The following is a 19,696-nucleotide window of genomic DNA, read 5'->3' as shown; positions in this document are numbered from 1 at the left end:
CATTGAATAAAAGTGGCTAACAATCGGTAGTATTCTTGGTGGCTTGATAAAGGAAGTGACGTTGGGGAGGAGAGGACAACTGTAATTTTATATGCTATCATTAATATGCAATTGTTAACTCCCCATTGCAACATGGTAATATTTCAGTGATAAGGGAGAGAAAATATAACTTGCATATTGAAGGTGAATAATTTATGGGGTATGTTTATTGAGTTATGAAGTAACTTTAGGAGCAGGTATCTTTGGGAATGCATTGGAAGAGGTAGAAAATTGTAATGCCTTCCATCTTGCCAAATCTTTTAAAACTGCTGGTTCTTCAGGATGATGAGCGTATCCTCAAATTCCGTTGGGGTACATGCTTGTTGTTGTATCTTTTGAGAGAAAATTGCTGGAGGCTGCAATGCACACAACATAAATATCTCTCTGACTGTTTAGACTTAGTCCACAGTTGCCTTTCCAAATTGTCTGGTTTAGGATTACACATTACCTTCGGTTGCTGTTTTGTTTGTTTTGCCTTAAATGGAATGCTGGATTGCATCCAGAGCAGCATTCCATTAGCAGAAGGTATAACAAGAACAGACATGATATCTGAAATAGAGTTGTTTTTTCCCCCTAGGAAAGAGAAATAGTAAAACTGCAGCTTGTGGTAACAAGCAGGGGCTAAACTGCCATCAATCAAGGACAAGAAAGTTAAGCACTGGTATTATTTGGTAAGACACCCGTTTTTCTCTGATATATCTGAACTGCTGCTATGCTGATATTTAGAGTTACACAGTTGACTGTGCTACAGCTTGCTGAGGATCTTCTAGCTCTGAAATACTATGATTGTACTGTTCAGACAGTCATTCACATGATGGGAGGGAGCTGGTCCACACCCTTAAGGAGGTATTGACATTGTTTGTTGCAGAATTTCTCAGTCTTGGCATCAGGTTCACCAGTAATTCTGATCTACTGCATCATGTGAGGTCCTTGTGCATGAGCTTAAATCGTTGATTTATTTGGCTTGATGCCCATTTTACTTCTAATTTATATTGTGTACATGAGTAGAATTTCTTTTTGAAGTAACTGCAGAAATGATTTGTTCAATAGGTAGAGACTGAAATACTGCAACAAAAATGGGGAAATTATAAATTGTGCTAACCTAAACATGCATATAGATTTTCTGTTTCACAAGGTCTTGGTTAAGTGTAAGGTCTTTGTAAAAGTGGCAACCAATGTACTGCAACTTCCTATAGTTAATCAAGAGTATTCTTAATAGAAAGACAAAGGTAATAAGTATAAACATTACATCTACTATTAAATCCTGTTAAGAGATGCTAATCATATCCCTGTGCTTATTTTGAGTAGTATTTGAGAGAGATTGCAGATGCCCAGGTGAATATTGCTATGTGATAATGTGGGGCTTCTGCTTGCTTTTGGCCCGGAATTTTTTGAAAATTCTTCCACAATAATGGTGCACTTATTGAACTTATTCACAGATATTTTAGAAAATTATATCATGTGTGATTCAAGCTATCATTTATTCACAACAATATTTCTTGAAATCTTCTCTGTAGCTCTGCAATACATCTTCCTGTAGCAATGAGAATTCAATCACCTTAGTTCTGGTACTTGATTAATATCGATGATGCAATTTGCTGGATTAATTTTTAAAATTCAGTTCTTGAAATGTATTATTGCCTGTTTCCTGTTGGCCAGGTGGTTGTGAGGGCAATAAGTCATCAATGCATTAGTTTAAGATTGTTCTCGTATATAGGCTAGGCTGGGTAAGAACAGGAGATTTCTTGAAGATTACTACTTACTCAGTTAGCTCTAACTTGTACCTTATTTCCATAACTGCCAAGGTGATTATTGAATTTGTATTCTCTCCACGTCTCTGGATCACGAGTCCAGGAATTGCATTAGGTGCTGTTTGATTGATGATGATGATGATTATTATTTTTATTATCTCAGTGGCTGAACTAGAATGGTGACCTGGTAGAGTGTGAATAATTGTTTCAGTTTTGCATTCCATAAAGCTTTAAGATCTTTTATAGAATTTTGTCAATCAGTTGTAACAGTTGGAGAAAAAACAACTTTTGGAGACACAAAAGCAGGTGGAAAAAATTCTTCCCTAGCATTGACTGCTTAAATCGTCATTTAAATGTTTGCATCCATGCACTGATCTCAACTGATTTTAAAGTGTCAATCACTGATTCAGAATATTGATCTGCTTGAAGGGTTATGGTCACTTTTGGAGACCATGCAACTGCTCTGAAATTAAAGCAACAAAATTTATTATTAAAATTTTCCCAGCACATCTTATATTGGGATTTTAATTTCCATCTCCTGGAAAGCGTGGCATGAATTGTTTGACATAAATTTGTTTGCCACCTTCTGAAAACAGTTACAAAGTAAAAGCCTTCAATTAGATCAGGTACTGCATCCTAAAGTACCATCCATTTCACAACAAGGATTTCTATTTCCAAACTTTGGAAAATAGGATAAATAATCTAACAACAAAAACCTGGTACCAAACATATATTCTCTTTAAATCAGAAAAAAAAGTGAGAATAAATATTGAGCAAAATCAGAACTGATAGCAAGTTGTTCTGCAAATGGAGGACCAGGGCACTCAGTTTCTGATGAATCAGTGGTACATTTGGGCTAACTATACCATTCCAATCTGCTGAGAAGAGACTGCCTCCATTTAAACCTGTTATTGGTTGAAGAGGACTTACTTAAAAAGATGAAATCTCCTAGAGCAAATGAGATACTGGGCACAGAGAAAATACTGTGTATAAGAAACACTGAAAACTTTTTTAAAGGCTGTCTACCTGGTTCCTATGGCAGTGCATCTGCTGACTACAAGAAGTGCAAGTTGGAATAAGGATTGAGTAGTGATCAGTGAGAAGCCAGGTATGTGGAAGGCAAAGTGAGAAAGGAGCCATTGACAGGAGTTTAAAATGTCAAGGGAATGCCAATGATATGAGTAGTGGCGGAAGCAAAGGAAGAGTACTGGTGTATTGCACATCTGGAGTACTGCATACAGTTCTGGTCTCCTTACTTGGCAAAATAAACACTGGCTTTGGAGGCGGTGCAGAGGAGGTTCACCAGTGTATTATGCCTAAACAAGGGAGACTACAACGGGATGAGGGAGGAGTTGGCTAGCGTAGACTGGAAACACAGTGCGACAGTTGAGGAACAGTCGAAGACTTCCAGAGAGATTTTTCACAGTGCTCAACAAAAGCCTATTCCAGTTAAAAAGCAAGGACAGTAAGGATGGGGAGAGCCAGCCTTGGATGACTAAGGAAATAAAAGAAGGCATCAAGCTAAAAGCTCATGCATACAAAGCCACCAAAAGTAGTGGGAAACTGGAAGATTGGGAAAACTTTAAAAAGCAACAAAGAACCACAAAGCAAGCAAGCAAGGAAAAGGAAGATATATTATGAAAGTGAACTAGCACAAAATATAAAAACAGTTAGTAAAAGTTTCTATAATTATATAAAGTGAAAAAGGGTGGCTAAAGTGAATGTAGGTCCCTTGGAAGATGAGAAGGGGGAATTAATAGGGTAATGTGGAAATGGCCGAGGGCTTGAACGACTATTTTATGTTGGTCTTCATGGTGGAGGACATGTCTAACATGCCAAAGAGAGATGTTATGGATGTGATGGTGGGTGAGGACCTCGATACAATTGCTGTCACTAAAGAGGTAGTGATGAGCAAACTAGTGGGCCTAAAGGTAGACAAGTCCCCTGGTCCTGATGGGATGCATCTCAGGGTACTGAAAGAAATGGCGTAAGATATAGTAGAGGCGTGTGTGATAATTTACCAAAATTCTCTCGACTCTGGGCAGGTCCCAGCGGATTGGAAGACAGTGAAAAAGGATGTAGGCAAAAAGCAGGTAACTATTGACCAGTTAGCTTAACATCTGTTTGAGTTCTTTGAGGGTATAATGAGCGCAGTAGATAGAGGGCAACAGGTGGATGTTGTCTGCTTGGAATTCCAGAAGGCGTTCGATAAGGTGCTGCATAAAAGACTATTCCATAAGATAAGGATACATGGTGTTGGGGGTAATATATTAGCATGGATAGAGGATTGGTTAACTAATAGGAGGCAGAGAGTTGGGATAAATGGGTGTTTATCTGGTTGGCAATCAGTGGTGAGCAGGGTGCCGCAAGGCTCAGTGTTGGGCCTGCAACTGTTCACAATATACATTGACAATTTGGAAGAGAGGACTGAGTGTAGTGTATCTAAGTTTGCTGATGACACTAAATTGAGTGGAAAAAGCAAATTGTGCAGAGGATGCGGAGAGTCTGCAGTGAGATATAGGTAGGTGAAGTGAGTGGGCAAGGGTCTGGCAGATGGAGTACAATGTTGGTCAAGTGCGAGGTCATCCACTTTGGAAGGAAAAATAGAAGATTAGATTATTATTTAAATGGTGAAAGATTGTAGCATGCTGTTGTGCAGAGGGACTTGGGAGTGCTCGTGCATGAATCGCTAAAGGTTGGTTTGCAGGTGCAACAGGTTATCTAGAAGGCAAATGGAATGTTGGCCTTCATTGCTAGAGAGATTGAATTTAAGAGCAGGGAGGTTATGCTGAAACTGTACAGGGTACTGGTGAGGCTGCACCTGGAGTACTGTGTGCAATTCTGGTCACCTTACTTGAGGAAGGATATACTGGGTTCGGAGGCAGTGCAGAGGATGTTCACCAGGTTGATTCTGGAGATGAGGGGGTTAGCCTATGAGGAGATTAGCCTATGATGAAAGATTGAGTCACCTGGGACTATACTTGCTGGAATTCAGAAGAATGAGAGGGGATCTTATATAAAATTATGAAAGGGATAGATCAGATAGAGGCAGGAAAGTTGTTTCCATTGGTTGGTGAGATTAGAACTAGGGTACATAGCCTCAAGATTCAGGGGAATAGATTTAGGATGGAGATGAGGAGAAACTGCTTCTCCCAGAGGGGAGTAAATCTGTGGAATTATCTGCCCAGGGAAGCAGTAGAGGCTACCTCATTAAATACATTTAAGACACAGTTAGATTTTTGCCCAGTAGCGGAATTAAGGGTTTTGGGGAAAAGGCAGGCAGGTGGATCTGAGTCCACGGCCAGATCAGCCATGATCTTATTGAATGGCGAAATCGGCTCGATGGGCCAGATGGCCGACTCCTGCTCCTATTTCTTATGTTCTAAGAGGATGGGACTCTGATATTGTGTAGAAGTGATGGAAAAAGAGGAATTGCTGAGTGCAGGAAAGGTGTGAGGAAAAAAGGTCAGCAGGAATTATGAAATGGAAAGATGATGAGTTACACTTGCTGCACTTGTGGGTTAATTGAATCATCTGTTTTGAAATCTCATTTTGGAAACACAGATCTTCTTGGACACCTCTGTTTAAATTTGCTGCATTTTCATGCATGTGCATTGCTTGTACTGACCTTTTCCTAAGAGGACGCTCAGAAGGCCAAGGTAGAGAAGCAGTTGGTTCCAGGCACCCAGGGTTGATCCTGACCTTGGGCGCTGTCTGTGTGGAGTTTGCACATTCTCCCGGCAAATGCAGGGTATTCTTCAAGCTGCTGCAGTTTTCCCTCATGTCCCATCGACACACTGGTAGGTTAGTTGGCTCCTGTAAATTACCCCTTAGGGTAGGTAAGTGGCAAAAGGATCAAAGGGGAGTTGATGAGTATATGCGAGTGAATAAGCTTTATGGCTGCAGGGAAATAAAAGAGCAATGGGACTGATGAGATTGCTGTGTTGGGAATCAACATGGATCTGATGGGGTGAATGTATGTCATAATGTACGTCACAACAGTCCAGTGATTCACTTCCACCAAGAAAATTTTGTTGCACTGTTCCAGAAAGGACTGGTGTCAGGGAACATAGTTGCATCTTAAATGGTGCTTTCCTACTTTAAATATGCCATGGGCAAATTGGTTGAAATTTTGCTGTGAAATAGGTGGATAACCTATTTCCCAATGCGGTCTAGTGGGAAACGTATCATTCTTTCTTCAGTGATTACCCAGACATCATATGGTGGTGTTGGGATTTTCACACCCATGTTATCCATCTGATTTACCAACAGGTTAAAAGGGTTGCTGTCTTTTTGGTGAGAATATTTTTGCCCAGTGGTCAATGACAAAGAAAAAGGACCAAGTTTAATTTGTATTTTAAAATCAGAAAATGCTGGGTATACTCTACATCTATGGGAAGAGAAACAGAGTTAATTTTTCAGGTTGCAGACCCCTCCAGAACAGGGAAGAAGAAGAAAAGGAGCTCGTTGAACTGCAGGGAGGGAGGGCAATGATATGTCCCTGATAGGGTAAAACCAGGGTGACTATGAGGATGACTAGATAATCTTGTCTACAGCTTTCTGTGTGAATAGGAGCAGTTGGAGAGTGAGAACATAAACAAAGGAACATAGGCAACAGAGTTGCCTAATGGAGGCAAAATGGAGAGCAGGAAGATATGCCTTGGGGGTCAGGCTGGGCTCGTCCTATGATCCCAGAGAAGAAAAAAAGAAAATAAAAGGTGGTGGGGGGGGGAGGGGAGGGGGGAACAACAAAACAAGCAGAACTAATATCACAAATGAATGACTGATACAGATGGAGAAATCAAGTAACCAGACGTTGTAGAATTCAACATAAAGTTCAGAAGGCTGTAATGTGCCCAAATGGAAGATATGGTGTTGTTCCTCAGGCTTGCTTTTGGCCTCAATGTAACAGATCAAGAGGCTATAGACCAATAGGTCAGAGTGGGAGTGGGATGGAAAATTAAAGTGGCAGGCATTGAAAAGCTCAGGATTGCCTGCAGATGCTCTGCAAAACGATCACCCAATCTGCATTGGTTTCTCCGATGTAGAGGAGACCTATTGAACTTATAATTTTCATTCCACATTCTCTTGACCAGTATAGTTTCTTTAATCTGGTCTCATTGTACAGATCATATCTCCCCCAGTTAATTATTAATAATCAGTGCAGGTGCTGGTGTTGGTGGTACTTCAGCCCTGAATATTGACAGCACCAAAACGCGTAATGCATCACAAAGTGCTCGATTCCAGGTTTGAACTTCCTATGGGTTAAACCTGACAATGGCAATGAAAAACAAAACACGTTCTAGGCATGTAAAAACCAAACCTTGCCTTGTATTTGAATAAGACTCAGACAAGCACATGTGAAATATTAAAGATCAAAATATGTCTGATGGCAGCGAAAGAAATGTCTTGGTGTCTGGATGGAAGTCTGGGAGCCTCAGCAAAATGGATTGCAGTTTAAGCTAAAGCATTTGTCCTTTCACGTACTCATTGAATGTGATTGTATATCAGATTCCCATAAGAGCTCAATTTGCAATGTACAGTTATATTTCATCTGAAGGGCATTCTGTTGATGATAATGCCTTTTTTCTGTGTTTTTCTGTATTTTTCTGTATTTTTCTGTGTTTGCTTGGGGTGAGATGACATTTACCATTATTTTGAAGGTGTTTACATTTCTAAGAGGGAGGACAAATTGTTCCTCGAGTTGGGCAGTGACAGCACATCATGGACTAAAGGATTTATCACAAATCTTGGTGAATTATATTTCCAAAACTTTGAAATGGTTGAAAGAGAGGCAGTAGAGTGTATTGGATGTTAACAAATGCATACAATCCTAACCCAAAGAATGAGGTACTTTAAGTTATTGCTCAAATTGTTATGGTCATTCCAAAGCATTCTCTGCAATACATTTGTTCACACTGGTAGGGTGGGATGGCTCATTTCATCCTGACAAGAGAAGATTATCAGCTTAAGATTTGTTGCTATTCTATGAAAATGAAATTCAAGGTTTCTGTAAAGAAAAATACATGAAAAATAACACAAGTACGAGAAAGTAAATGTGACAGCATGTTTACATATTAATATAGCATCTTCCATAGTGTACTCATGGTAAGCTGAGATATGCTGTTTTATTATTATCCCATCCCTACTTGCCTTTGAGAAGGTGGTGGTGAATTGCCCCCCTGAACCACTGCAATTCTTTTGGTGAAAGTACCCCCCATAATGCTGTTGGAAAGGGACTTCCAGGATGTGGATCCAAAGGCAAAAATTGCTTTAATAACACTAAAAAATATTCAATATTTTCTTAACAAGGAGCCCAGGAGGTTCTATTGACCTTTTTGATGAGATTAAGGAAAGCTAATGTCCATTTATCAGATAGATAAGTAAGTAACGTACATGATGATGAACCATTCAAAACCAAATAAATCCAGTTTGGCATGTTATTTTGTTAAACTTTGACTCCTGCATTGTACTGGTGATGCATTTGTGAGTTTGAAGCTCAAATATTTTGAGACCATCCCCAGGAAGGCATCTTGCATGTTCTGACTTCAATGTATTCTTGAATCTGTTCATGAAGCAAAATGTGCTGTTAATATTGTGAACATAAAGCCGTTTTACAAAGATGCTACAATTGCAGTCAAAAAATTCTAATGTAGCATGCATTTGTCTTTTCAATAGTATTTTCTGAAGATGTTATTAAACAGCAATATATTGATTCTATTCCTTTTAATTGAAGAAGTATCAAGATAGGAAACCTTGAATTGTTTAACCTCCCAATGAGGCATTAGTACTTACAAATGTATCTCTTGGTGAATGTGGCAAAGATTTGAGATAAGTTAACAGCATCACTTATTATTGATAAATTAACTTAAGTGCTTTGAAATTGTATCTTCATGTGCACACTTTCATGTGCAAACTTTCATGTGCAAATCACACGCTAAAAATGCTTTTCCACAGATCTTGCTCCATTAGTGCCTGTTGGGAAACTGACCCAGGTACTTCTGTGTTTGATTCCCTACCAGAGATGATATTTGCCCAGCAAATGATATCACCATATATGTAGAGGTTATTTCTATGGGTACTGGATAATTATTTTTCAGAAAGATTCACCCAGCAACCTTCATTTATTAGGCACAAAAAAAGGAGCAAAGTGGCAGAGACGTGAATTAAAGAGTCCTTGGTGAGGCAGTATGATACAACTCTGTGCCTGACAGATTCATTTTTTCATTGCTCAACATGTGTGAAGAAGCATCACTGTGTCTCCTCAAAGATTGCAGCATTTCTACGTTGTGCATCTCAATGCAAGATGTTGTGAACTGTTAGAAGATGTTGTGAAACTGATCAGCCCATACCTTGCAGTGATAAAGGTCCTCTTGTGGCATGGGAATCAATTAGTCTATTAGGTCTTGGTGGAGATGGCCACATACACTTGGAGATTGCTTCTCACCTGGCACTTTCCCTCATCTCTGCAGCAGCCTTTTCTCCAGTTTGTCTGCTGCTGCAGTGGAGAGAGGTTCTTTGTGGTCTGACCACCTCCTAACTGTCAGCGTGGCAACAATATGACAGCTGTTTGTTCTGCATACAGATTCTGATAGGAACTGCACAGGTACTGTTTTAGTACATGAATTGAATGTGTGAGAAATCCCATTGTGCTACATTTAACAAATTTTTGCCTGATTTTGCATTTTTCCAGGCATTATACATAGCACACCACAAAACTCTGATTTCTATTGACTAAAACGTTTATTTTCTTTATTATGAATTGGTGCCAATGTAATAAATAAACCTGTTTCAACACTGCAACATTTCTCTCAATGGAAGTTGGGAATAATGGTTGAATTGGAGGAAGACAGAGCTGGTATATCTTCTTGTTATTGCAGGATCTGAGGCATAAAAGCTAGCCAACGGCTTGTCTTTCTATCCTGATTGGGGCAGGAGATGCTTTAGTACCAGATGCATTAGCCTTTGTTCCTCTTCACATGACTTTTCACATTTTTCAACTAGCAGTAAGTTAAGAGGGGAAATGCATCTGAAAGCCCACGACAAAGGTTTTTTGATCAAATAGGATTATGTTTGCAAACAGTTTCTTTTCATATATTAAGCCTGTTTTAGTTGATACAACGTGCTTGTAGTGTTTTGTTAAGTACACAACAATGACTGGAGATCAAAATGAAAGGCTTCAGACTAGAAGCTGATAAGTGACTAGTCCTTCAACGTTTTACAGTTTTCAAGTATGAATTGCACATTTTCTTTCAGTAATTTATGCAAACACTGAACAGCCAGCTTACTGCATGTGGGTGTTTTAAACAGCTTTTGATTGGAGTAGAAACATGTTTAATGGTCTATTGGTTAAGTTGCACTCCCACATTTGCTCAGACATTGATAAATGTGGTGTTCATGGCGGACTGCAGATCGTTCGTCCAAAAAGGTTGAAAAATGCTTTTTCTTTTATTTGTTGTTTTACTTTCCATGCTTTTATTAATCTTTTTGAAAGAGCTCACCTGTTCATTGTTAATCTGCAGCTAACCAGCTAACATCACATCTGAGGTTTAGATAGGGGAAAGAATTTCTGGTAAATCATTTACTCGAGCTAACCTGTCCTAAATATATTAAGTACTCAACAGTAAATTAGAAAGCTATCAAGGGATTGTTAGACACTCAAAGTCTGAAAGATTGGTTTCCAAAGTGAATTTTTAACTTTGTGATAAAAGATGATATATTTTTGTGATCAGAAAAATCAACTCATTCATATTGAGACTTTAATGTGCTGGACAATCCCAAATACTTCACAACAGTGAAGCATCTTAAAAATTTAGTCTGTCGTGGTAGAAAATATGGTGGTCAAATTGTGCTTTGTAAACTCCCATAGGGGATACAATAACAATGAATAATAATCTGCTTTTTGTGATGTTGACTGAGGGATAATATAGACAAAGAGGAATGACTGTCTTGCACTCACCTTGGAGAGCAGATACAACCTTGGTTTACCATCTCTAGATGAGACTTCCTCAGTCTTGTTGTGATGTGTCACTTTAGATTGAGCCAACAAGGTGTCATCTGGGGCATGGGGTATCTGTACTTTGGACAACTAGTTTTAGTATCAGTATTGAACAATTTGATGCAGAACCCTCTTTGCTTCTGCTAAGGGTGCATTTTAACCACATTATTATAAGAACGCAGAATGAATCGTCCTCTTGAATCTGTCCCACCGGTAATTACAAGCAACGATATTTGTGACACTTTAATTTCTCACAGTGGCTGTTCTTTCATTACATCTGCGTATTTTGCGAATATTATGAAAAGTTGGGTTGAGGTAAATCTCAGATGTCATAAAATTGCCTTTTATTTGTATGTCATTCAAAATGCTTACCTACCTTCAGGAACTGGAGATCTTCTTGGAAAATATTCAGCAATATTTGGTAATTACAATATTTTTCATAAGGTAGAGAACAAGTTACCTGTTTACAAGAAGTTGCATTTTCAAAGCAGAATTGTGGTTCCTTTTCAAAAAAAAACTTTCAGATATTTGAGTGAACTGTGTCTCTAGTTTAAACTTCTGTTTAAAATATCGATGCAGCCGTTCAACTTTTTTTCCATATTGGTTCTGACTGATTCCAACTTTATTTTCCACAGGAAGCTTCAGATTCTTAAATGTCACCAGGAAAGGGACGGCTATTTACACCCTTGGCAGGAAAGGAGCTGTGAGACAACCGGCAAACTGTTTAAGGGATTTATTTCTGAGAAACACTGCTTCCAAGGCGTGTGAGCCATGCCTTTCAGGCTGAAGCTAAGGAGGACCAGACGTTACAATGTCCTAAGCAAGAACTGTTTTGTGACACGCATCCGATTGTTGGACAGCAATGTTATCGAGTGCACGCTGAACGTGGAGGGCACAGGGCAGGAATGCCTGGAAGCTGTGGCTCAACGGTTAGAATTGCGTGAGGTAGGTGAACCCAATTTATGGATCTGCTAAATGTTAAAAGTAGAAAGACATGGGTTTATCGTGTGACTATTTCTCACAAATAAAAGAAAATCTTGGGATAACACAGCTGCCATATGAGCCAAATGTTAATTGGACTTAATGAACCACAGTACATTGAATTGTCCTTGCAAACTGGTAATGTAATTTTCCAAATGGCAACATGTTCACTTGAAGGATTTCTTCCTCCAAGGTGGAATTATTTGAGACAGGAGAGGAATTTGGCTCATGAATACATTCAGTAGAAATGCTGGTGGTTGTATACTCCCTTTCTGTCTTCTAACCATTAGCTGATGCAGGATTAATTTTAATTATAGAAATTTTATCAAACCTTAAGCTTTATTTTGTCCAAATTATGCAATTTATATTGAATACTGGTTTATTAATATAATTCAGTATTTCGAATGATTTTTACCTGTAGAGAAGGCTGTTAAGCAATTACCACACACATGCAATAATTTGCATTTCTATATTCTCACTTCTAAAGGACCATCTTAATGTGAAATACAAGGTGGTCGACAGAGCAGGTTCTAACAGAGAAATTAAAAGAAGATTGGTTAGGGTAAGCTGGGGAAAAAATATAAGGTTGAAAAAGTGGCCATTTGCAAATAGAGAGGAAACAATGAGGCTGTGAAGTTAAGAGAGAATATTTCAAAGTACAGGGCCCAGGTGCTTGAAGGAAGTTTACCAGTAGAAGAGGGACCTCAACTGTTATAACAAGCATTGCACGTCAATAAAATTGCCATTAACCAGCATACTAAATGGATGAACATTAACCTTGATTCGCTCTTAAGTTAGAGTTGTTGAGGTTAGGTGTACAAGCTGGAAGTTGGTTCTATGATTTTGGATGATACAGAACAGTACAGTACAGTACGGGCCCTTCAGCCCACGATATTGTGCTGACCTATATAGATATCTACTCCATGAACAATCTAAACCCCTCCCTCCTACACAGCTCATAACCCTCCATTTTTTTTAATATCCATGTGCCTGTCTAAGAGTCTTTTAAGTGTCCCTATTGTATCAGCCTCTCCCACCACCTCCGGCAGTGGGTTCCAGGCACCCACCACTTTCTGTGTAAAAAAAAAATGACCTCTGATATCTCCCCTAAACTTTCCTCTTCTGACCTTAAACTGATGTCCTCTGGTATTGGCCATTGCCGCCTTGGGGAAAAGGTGCTGGCTGTCCTCTCTATCTATGCCCCTCATGATCTTATACACCTCTATCAAGTCGCCTCTCATCCTGCGTCACTCCAAAGAGAAAAGCCCTAGCTTGCTCAACCTTTCCTCATAATCAAAGGGTACTATGTAAATCATGAAGGGGATCGATGAATGGAGGATCAATGAATAGGATGTTGATATAGGCACAAAGGCACATCTGGGGAAGCCTTTGGAGTTGCTATAAGAGGACAGTCCCACAAAGGTAGCCAGTGGAAGAAAGTATTTGATGTGGATGATAGTAGAGAAATTGAGAAGGGAGAGTGACATATATCCGTTGTTATTCAAGATGTCATTTGCAACGGGCAGGGGTAGGCATGGTATTAAGGCTGCGTAAAAGTTGATCTAGAGGATTTTGAATGGGGAATATTAGGAGCATAAATGCAAATACTTTTCCAACAGAAAAATAGTGTATCTACTTGTAATTAGTTGTGCTCCTAAAGTTAGAACACCACTTTTCTTGCATCTTGCTGTTTGTTCTCTGTCCTCAAGTTTTAATTTATGCCATGCTGCTTTCCAACAAACCAAATCCACTGCTTAATGACATGCCTTATATGTGCTATATATTTTTGAATAGTTTCTCTATAAGCCATGAGTTTTTAAAACCTAGTTAAGAAAGAGAACATATATGCAAAATATATAGGAGCATGTTTCTCTCTTGGGTTTTACAATGGTGTTATATTGAGCCTAATTGTACTGAATATAACCTGATGACCATAATGCCCGCCCACCCAGAGTAACCTGATCTTTTGAGATGGTTCTCCATCCATGAGAGTCCCACGTGAAGTAGAGCAGGTTGTGAACAATGACTTGGCCTCGGGTGATGAATTCCGAGACTCTGCCGTAAAAGCTGTTTGACAGCTTGGTGTTTAGAGGGCCTTTGAACTGTTTTTGGGTCTGATAATGGGAGGCATTTAGAAACAATTCAAATGGGCCAAATAATTTTACAATGTTTTCAATTATTTTCTAATATAATGTTAATGTTTAAACTCCTAGAAATTAATTAAAACATTAAGGAGGACAACAAGGATAATCCAGAAAATTATAGGCCGGCGAACCTTGCACAAGTGGCAGGGAAATTATTGGAGAAAATTCTTAGGAACAGGATTCACTTGCATTTGGAAAAGGATATGAGCGATAATCAGCATGGCTTTGTGCGGGGAGGTCCTATCTCAAAAATTTGATTGAGTTTTTTGAGGAGGTGACAAAAATGGCTATGAGGGTAGGGCAGAGGATATTGTTTGCGTGGACTATAAGGTTTCTCGTGGTAGACTGATCCAGAAGATTGAGTCACATTGGATCCACAGTAAATTGGTAAGTTGCATATAAATTTGGCTTGGTCATAGAGACAGGGTAGTGGTGGGCACATTTTTCTGACCGGAGGTCTGTGACCACTGGTGTTCAGCAAAGATTAGTGCTGGGATTTCTGTTGTTTGTAATATATAGAAATGATTTAGATGAAAATGTCAATGACCTGATTAGAAAGTTTGCAGACGACATTGAAATTGGTGGAGTTGTGGAAAGTGAGCAAGATTGTCAAAGGATACAGAAGGATATAGATCAATTGGAAATTTGGGCAGAGAATTGGCAGATGGAGTTTAATCCAGATAAATGTGAGGTGGTGCATTTGGGAAGGTCAAATGCAAGGGGAAAGTATATAGTAAATGGCAGGACCCTTAGGAGCATTGATGTACAGAGGGATCTTGGGGTACAAGTGCATGCCTCTCCGCAAGTGGCAACATAAGTGGAAAGGGCAGTAAAGAAGGCATGTAGCATGCTTGTCTTCATCGGTCAGGGCATTGAGTATAAAATTTGGGAAGTCGTGCTGCAGCTGTATAAAACTTTGGTTAGGTCACGCTTGGAGTATCGTGTGCGATTCTGGTTACCACACTGTAGGGAAGATGTGGAGGCTTTGGAGAAGATGCAGGATATTGACTGTATCAGAATGTATCAACTATACAGAGAGGTTGGACAAACTTGGGTTGTTTTCTCTGGAGCATCGGAGGCCAAGGGTGTGACCTGGTAGAAGTATATAAAATTATAAGAGGCATAGATAGGGTGGAGATGTCAAATACTAGAAGGCATAGGTTTAATGTGAGAGGGAGAATGTTTAAAGGAGATGTGTGGCAAGTTTTGTTTTATACAGAGAGTGCCTAGAACGCACTGCCAGGGTTAGAAGCAGATACTGTAGCGACATGTAAGAGTCATTTAGACAGACACATGAACAGGCAGGGAATAGAGAGATACAGACCATGTGCAGGCAGATGGGATTGCTTTAGATTGGCGTCATGGTTGGTGCACACATGCTGGGCTGGAGGGCCTGTTCCTGTGCTGTACTGTTCCATGTTCTGTGTTAAAGGAAAGTAAGCAAGCCTCTGCTGGGGCCCAGTGACTTCATGCAAATGAATGCGAGCACACACATCTGGCTCTCAGCTCTGCTCAGGTGTCAGTGCTTTGCCACTGTTCTCCATGGTGAATCCAGCAGTGCAGCAGGAGTTCAGGTAGGCTGCCGTATAGCCTCCAGCTTGTCTCTGATTTCCACGCATGTGCACTTAAAGGCAAAAGAAGTCTGAGACAAATTGGTCAGTGAGGGGGAGATAGCTGATTTGTTCTGTATTGAACTGCTTGCAGTAGTGAGCATGATCTGGCCAGTTGACACTACATTAGTGTCAACATAACTGTAATAAACCTGTGAATGATATCTGCCCCACAAAAAATGTTGACTGTCACCATGTTATAATACTTAGCAGCTGTTGCTGGCAGGATTCTTTGAATTCCTTTTTATTTACAGGTGACCCTCGTGTTATGGGAGGGTTGCGTTCCTAGAAAATGGGCCATATTGTGATTTTTTCATAACACAAGTCTGTGCCATCTGCACGTGTGTCTGGGAATGTGAGTTGAAAAAAATAAATTTAGTGTTGATTTATTTACTATTTTCACACAGATTCCGTGAGAGTGAATTTTATTCTGTATCTCAAATTTTTGGGTAGTGATTTGTGCATTCTCTAGGGGTGAATTTCCATAACCTGATAACACAGGGGTCGCCTGTAATGCCTTTCTACATCTCAGAGGCTGTCATTTCCACAATCAAGTGTTGATATATTGTGGCCGTTAAGTCGCTCTTAAAGAGAGAGCTTGTGGTGTTTGACCAGTTGGAGTTCAATCCATCTAAAGCATCATTTCTGATCGTAGTACAAGGGTTTGAGATTATTACAAAAATGCAGATATTAAAGATGCTTCTCAGCTATGGAGATTATTCCTTGTTCTTGTTTGCATTGAACTCTGATATCTGGTGGAATCATGATCAACTGTAGTTTTGTGTTATACATTTTACACACACAGTTTTGCTTTAAGTTTAATTCTCCATGGTTATAAACATAAATGCACCTGCAAACAAAGTGTATGTTGAGCTTTCTGGGTTTTGTGCTCAGTGGCACGAGAATGATGTTCATTCCTCTAGTATTTGCTATAGATTTTCTGAACTTTTGCAATGAAGCTTGTGATTTGAAAACCATTTCTGTATGTTGCCCTAGGGCATCTGGGATCTATGTGAACAGGACAAATAACTGTTACCTGCAAATTCGTCCTGATTGGTAGCAGTAAATGCACTGTAAAGCAGCAGTTTCAGTACGTTTAGTGCTACTGATTCAGTGGAATTTCTTAATGTGTGTGCCTGACCAACTAGACTGGATAGGTAGAATTCTTAGTGAGAAAGATATTCTAAACCAGAAGGTTAATTCAATAGATAATTCAATGGCAGTCGTGGCACAAATCTATATAAAGAAAGGTTGGATGAAGAAGGAGTGATAAAAGAGACCTCTGTGTTCCTTCCTTAAAACAAAATTCACCAATGATTTTTCAAAATCTTGTAATGATCAATATTTGAAGGTCAGAGATTGCACACTAATAAAAGCTGCCTTTTAGTATCATGGATTTGATGGGAAGTAATTGAGTCTTATTCGTGTCATTAAGAATTTACTTTTTGAAAAGTTTCTAATCTGTAAATATCGAAAAAAATGTGATCTAGGCAAATTGTATTTATTAGACAACTGTTCAAAAGACATGAAACAGTTATCGATGAATACATCATGAAAACATGTTATTCCTTCCATTTTCCATAAAGAAAAAGCTAAGTCAATTCTAGATGATTGAAAGAAAAATTAGATTGGATAGGACTTGATAAAATGAATTTATTCAATCCAAAAAATGTACAAAATTGAAACCATATTCGTATTGTATGTTTAACTATTGGGTTAATCATTTGTTTACTCAATTTAGTAAGTGCAAAAGGGAGTGAGGCTCCTAAAATAGAATCTAATGAAAATCCTTGCACTGATTCATTCTCAAGATACACCCATCGAGGACATTGAATTACATCTAAATCTTGTGCCCAGAAAATTAACTATCTAATATTAATTGCCCAACAATAAAATCTAAAGTTGGGCAAAACCATACCACCATCCTTCTTTTAATTTTTGTAAATATTTCTTACTCAACCTTGGATTTTTATTCTGCCATATATATGAAAGAATTTTAGGATCAATAGAATCGAAAAAGGATTTCGAAATGAAAGTTGGAACCGCCTGAAATAAATACAGAAATTTTGGTAAAATATTCATCTTAACCGCATTAATTTGACCAATCAATGTTAGAGACGGTGAGGACCATTTTTTTCAATATTTACAAATTAGAAACTTTTAAAAAGTCACTTTACCTTCTTTTCTGATACTATATAAAACTGAAATTAAGGGAAAAATCTTAGGTTTTAATCCTCATCAGAAGGGCTTGATAGCAATAATTTATGATCTGATTATGAAAATACATCTAGAGACACTTGATAAAATTAAGAATGAATGGGAAAGAGAACTCCAGATACTCTTACCTACAGAGACATGGAAGAAAATTCTCCAATTAGTTAATATGTCTTCAATGTGTGCTAGACACTCTTTGATACAGTTTAAGGTGGTTCACAGGGCCCATATGTTGAAGGACAAGTTAGCCCGTTTTTATCACCATATAAACCCTATATGTGACAGATGTAATTTGGAGGTAGCTTCCCTGACATATATGTTTTGGTCTTGTCCTCTTTTGGAAAAATATTGGCAAGGCATTTTTAATATTATTTCAGCTGTATTGAATATTAAATTACAACCCCATCCTATTACTGCAAATTTTGGGTTACCAGTGATGGATTCTGGCCACTTATCCGCTTCTGCTTGTCGTATGATTGCTTTTGTTAGATTGATGGCCAAGAGATCCATTCTATTTAAATGGAAGGACCCTATACCCCCTACTACATTTCAATGGTTTTCTCAAACTATAACATGTTTAAACTTAGAAAAAATTAGGAGTGGTACTGTTGATCCTTCGCTTAAATTTGAGGAAGTTTGGAATCCACTTATTCAATATTTCTATACGATATGAACAGACCTTTTTTGAATCCGCTTCAATAACCTTTGAATATAGAGGAGCGGAGATGATGATATAATAGAACATAGAAAAACTACAGTACAATTCAGGCCCTTCGGCCCACAAAGCTGTGCCAAACATGTTCCCACCCTAGAAAGTACCAGGCGTACCCATAGCCCTCTATTTTACTCAGCTCCATGTACCTATCTAACAGGCTCTTGAAAGACCCTATCGTATCCGCCTCCACCACTGTTTCCGGCAGCCCATTCCACGCACTCACCGCTCTCTGAGTAAAAAACTTACCCCTGACATCTCCTCTATATCCGCTCCCCAGAATGTGTTTTCTTTTAATTGAAGAAATATCAGTCCAGTTTTTTTTCTTTGAAGTTTTTGGTTTGCTTTTGTTTAATATTATATATATTTTTTTGATTTGGGGTTTTTCTCTTCATATAATTAAATTTCTTTTCAATTTTTTTTCCCATCATGTACACTTAGCAAGAGTGCGGGAGGTCTAGATTATATATTTTACTCCTTCTGAGTATAAATATTAACCGTCATTATTTTTATCCTGATCTCTTTGTATCATATGTATCATCATTAATATTATGTACATCAATTTGAATTAATTTGAAATTCAATAAAAAGATTGAAAAAGAAAGAATTTACTTTTTGGACAATTCCATACATTTTCCAGCAAGTTTATTCAGTATCTATTAAGCAAGTACCATAGCATCATAATAGTGAGATGGCAAAATAGAATAGCTTCTGGAACAACAACATCCTGAGTTCCATATTTGACTGTGTACTTGTAATTAATAGAAGTTGTTTAGATTAATCTTGAGCATCAAATTTAAAAAAATCACTATTAAACTTGCAATAAAATAAGCACTACTGTCTTTTGTATTTGAACTGTTAAGTGAGATAGATGTACTTTATTCTCAGTTCACTTAAACAGACAAATCATAAAGGAATAAATATCCCATTATGTATGTACACTCCCTAGTTGGGAAGAAATCTTTCTGATAAAAGTATTCAAGATTATGACTGGCATAGATAGGATAGATAGTGAAGTTGTTTTCCCATATTTGGGGTATCAGAAACAAGAGGGCATAGATTTAAGGTGAGAAGAGGAAGTTTTAAACAGGATCTGAGGGGTCATTTTTTTTATACAGGAAGTGGTCGACATATGGAATGTGCTCCATAGGAGGTGGTGGAGCCAGATACAATTACTACATTTAAGAGACATTTAGACAGATACTTAAATAGGAAGGGTGTAGATGAATGCTGTCCTAATGCAGGCA

The 19,696-nt window shown here is 38.5% G+C and overlaps 1 protein-coding gene across 3 annotated transcripts in view; it reads left to right on the top strand.

Annotated features, from left to right (window-relative positions):
* Positions 1-19,696, top strand: part of LOC127568481 (tyrosine-protein phosphatase non-receptor type 14-like) — a 211,366-nt gene that overhangs the window by 58,723 nt on the left and 132,947 nt on the right. For 2 of the 3 annotated variants that reach the window (XM_052012281.1, XM_052012282.1), the window contains 2 exons: positions 617-710; positions 11,424-11,733. In XM_052012281.1, coding sequence (XP_051868241.1) covers positions 11,560-11,733 — 174 coding nt within the window. In that variant the 5' untranslated portion in view covers positions 617-710; positions 11,424-11,559. The remainder of the gene's footprint in view (positions 1-616; positions 711-11,423; positions 11,734-19,696) is intronic. The other variant, XM_052012283.1, reaches the window with a different exon arrangement.

Source organism: Pristis pectinata, chromosome 3 (assembly GCF_009764475.1).
Source record: "Pristis pectinata isolate sPriPec2 chromosome 3, sPriPec2.1.pri, whole genome shotgun sequence".
NCBI classification, from domain to species: domain Eukaryota; kingdom Metazoa; phylum Chordata; class Chondrichthyes; order Rhinopristiformes; family Pristidae; genus Pristis; species Pristis pectinata.
The sequence above is the reverse complement of the archived record's forward strand: the minus strand, read 5'-3'. Positions and strand labels throughout refer to the sequence as shown.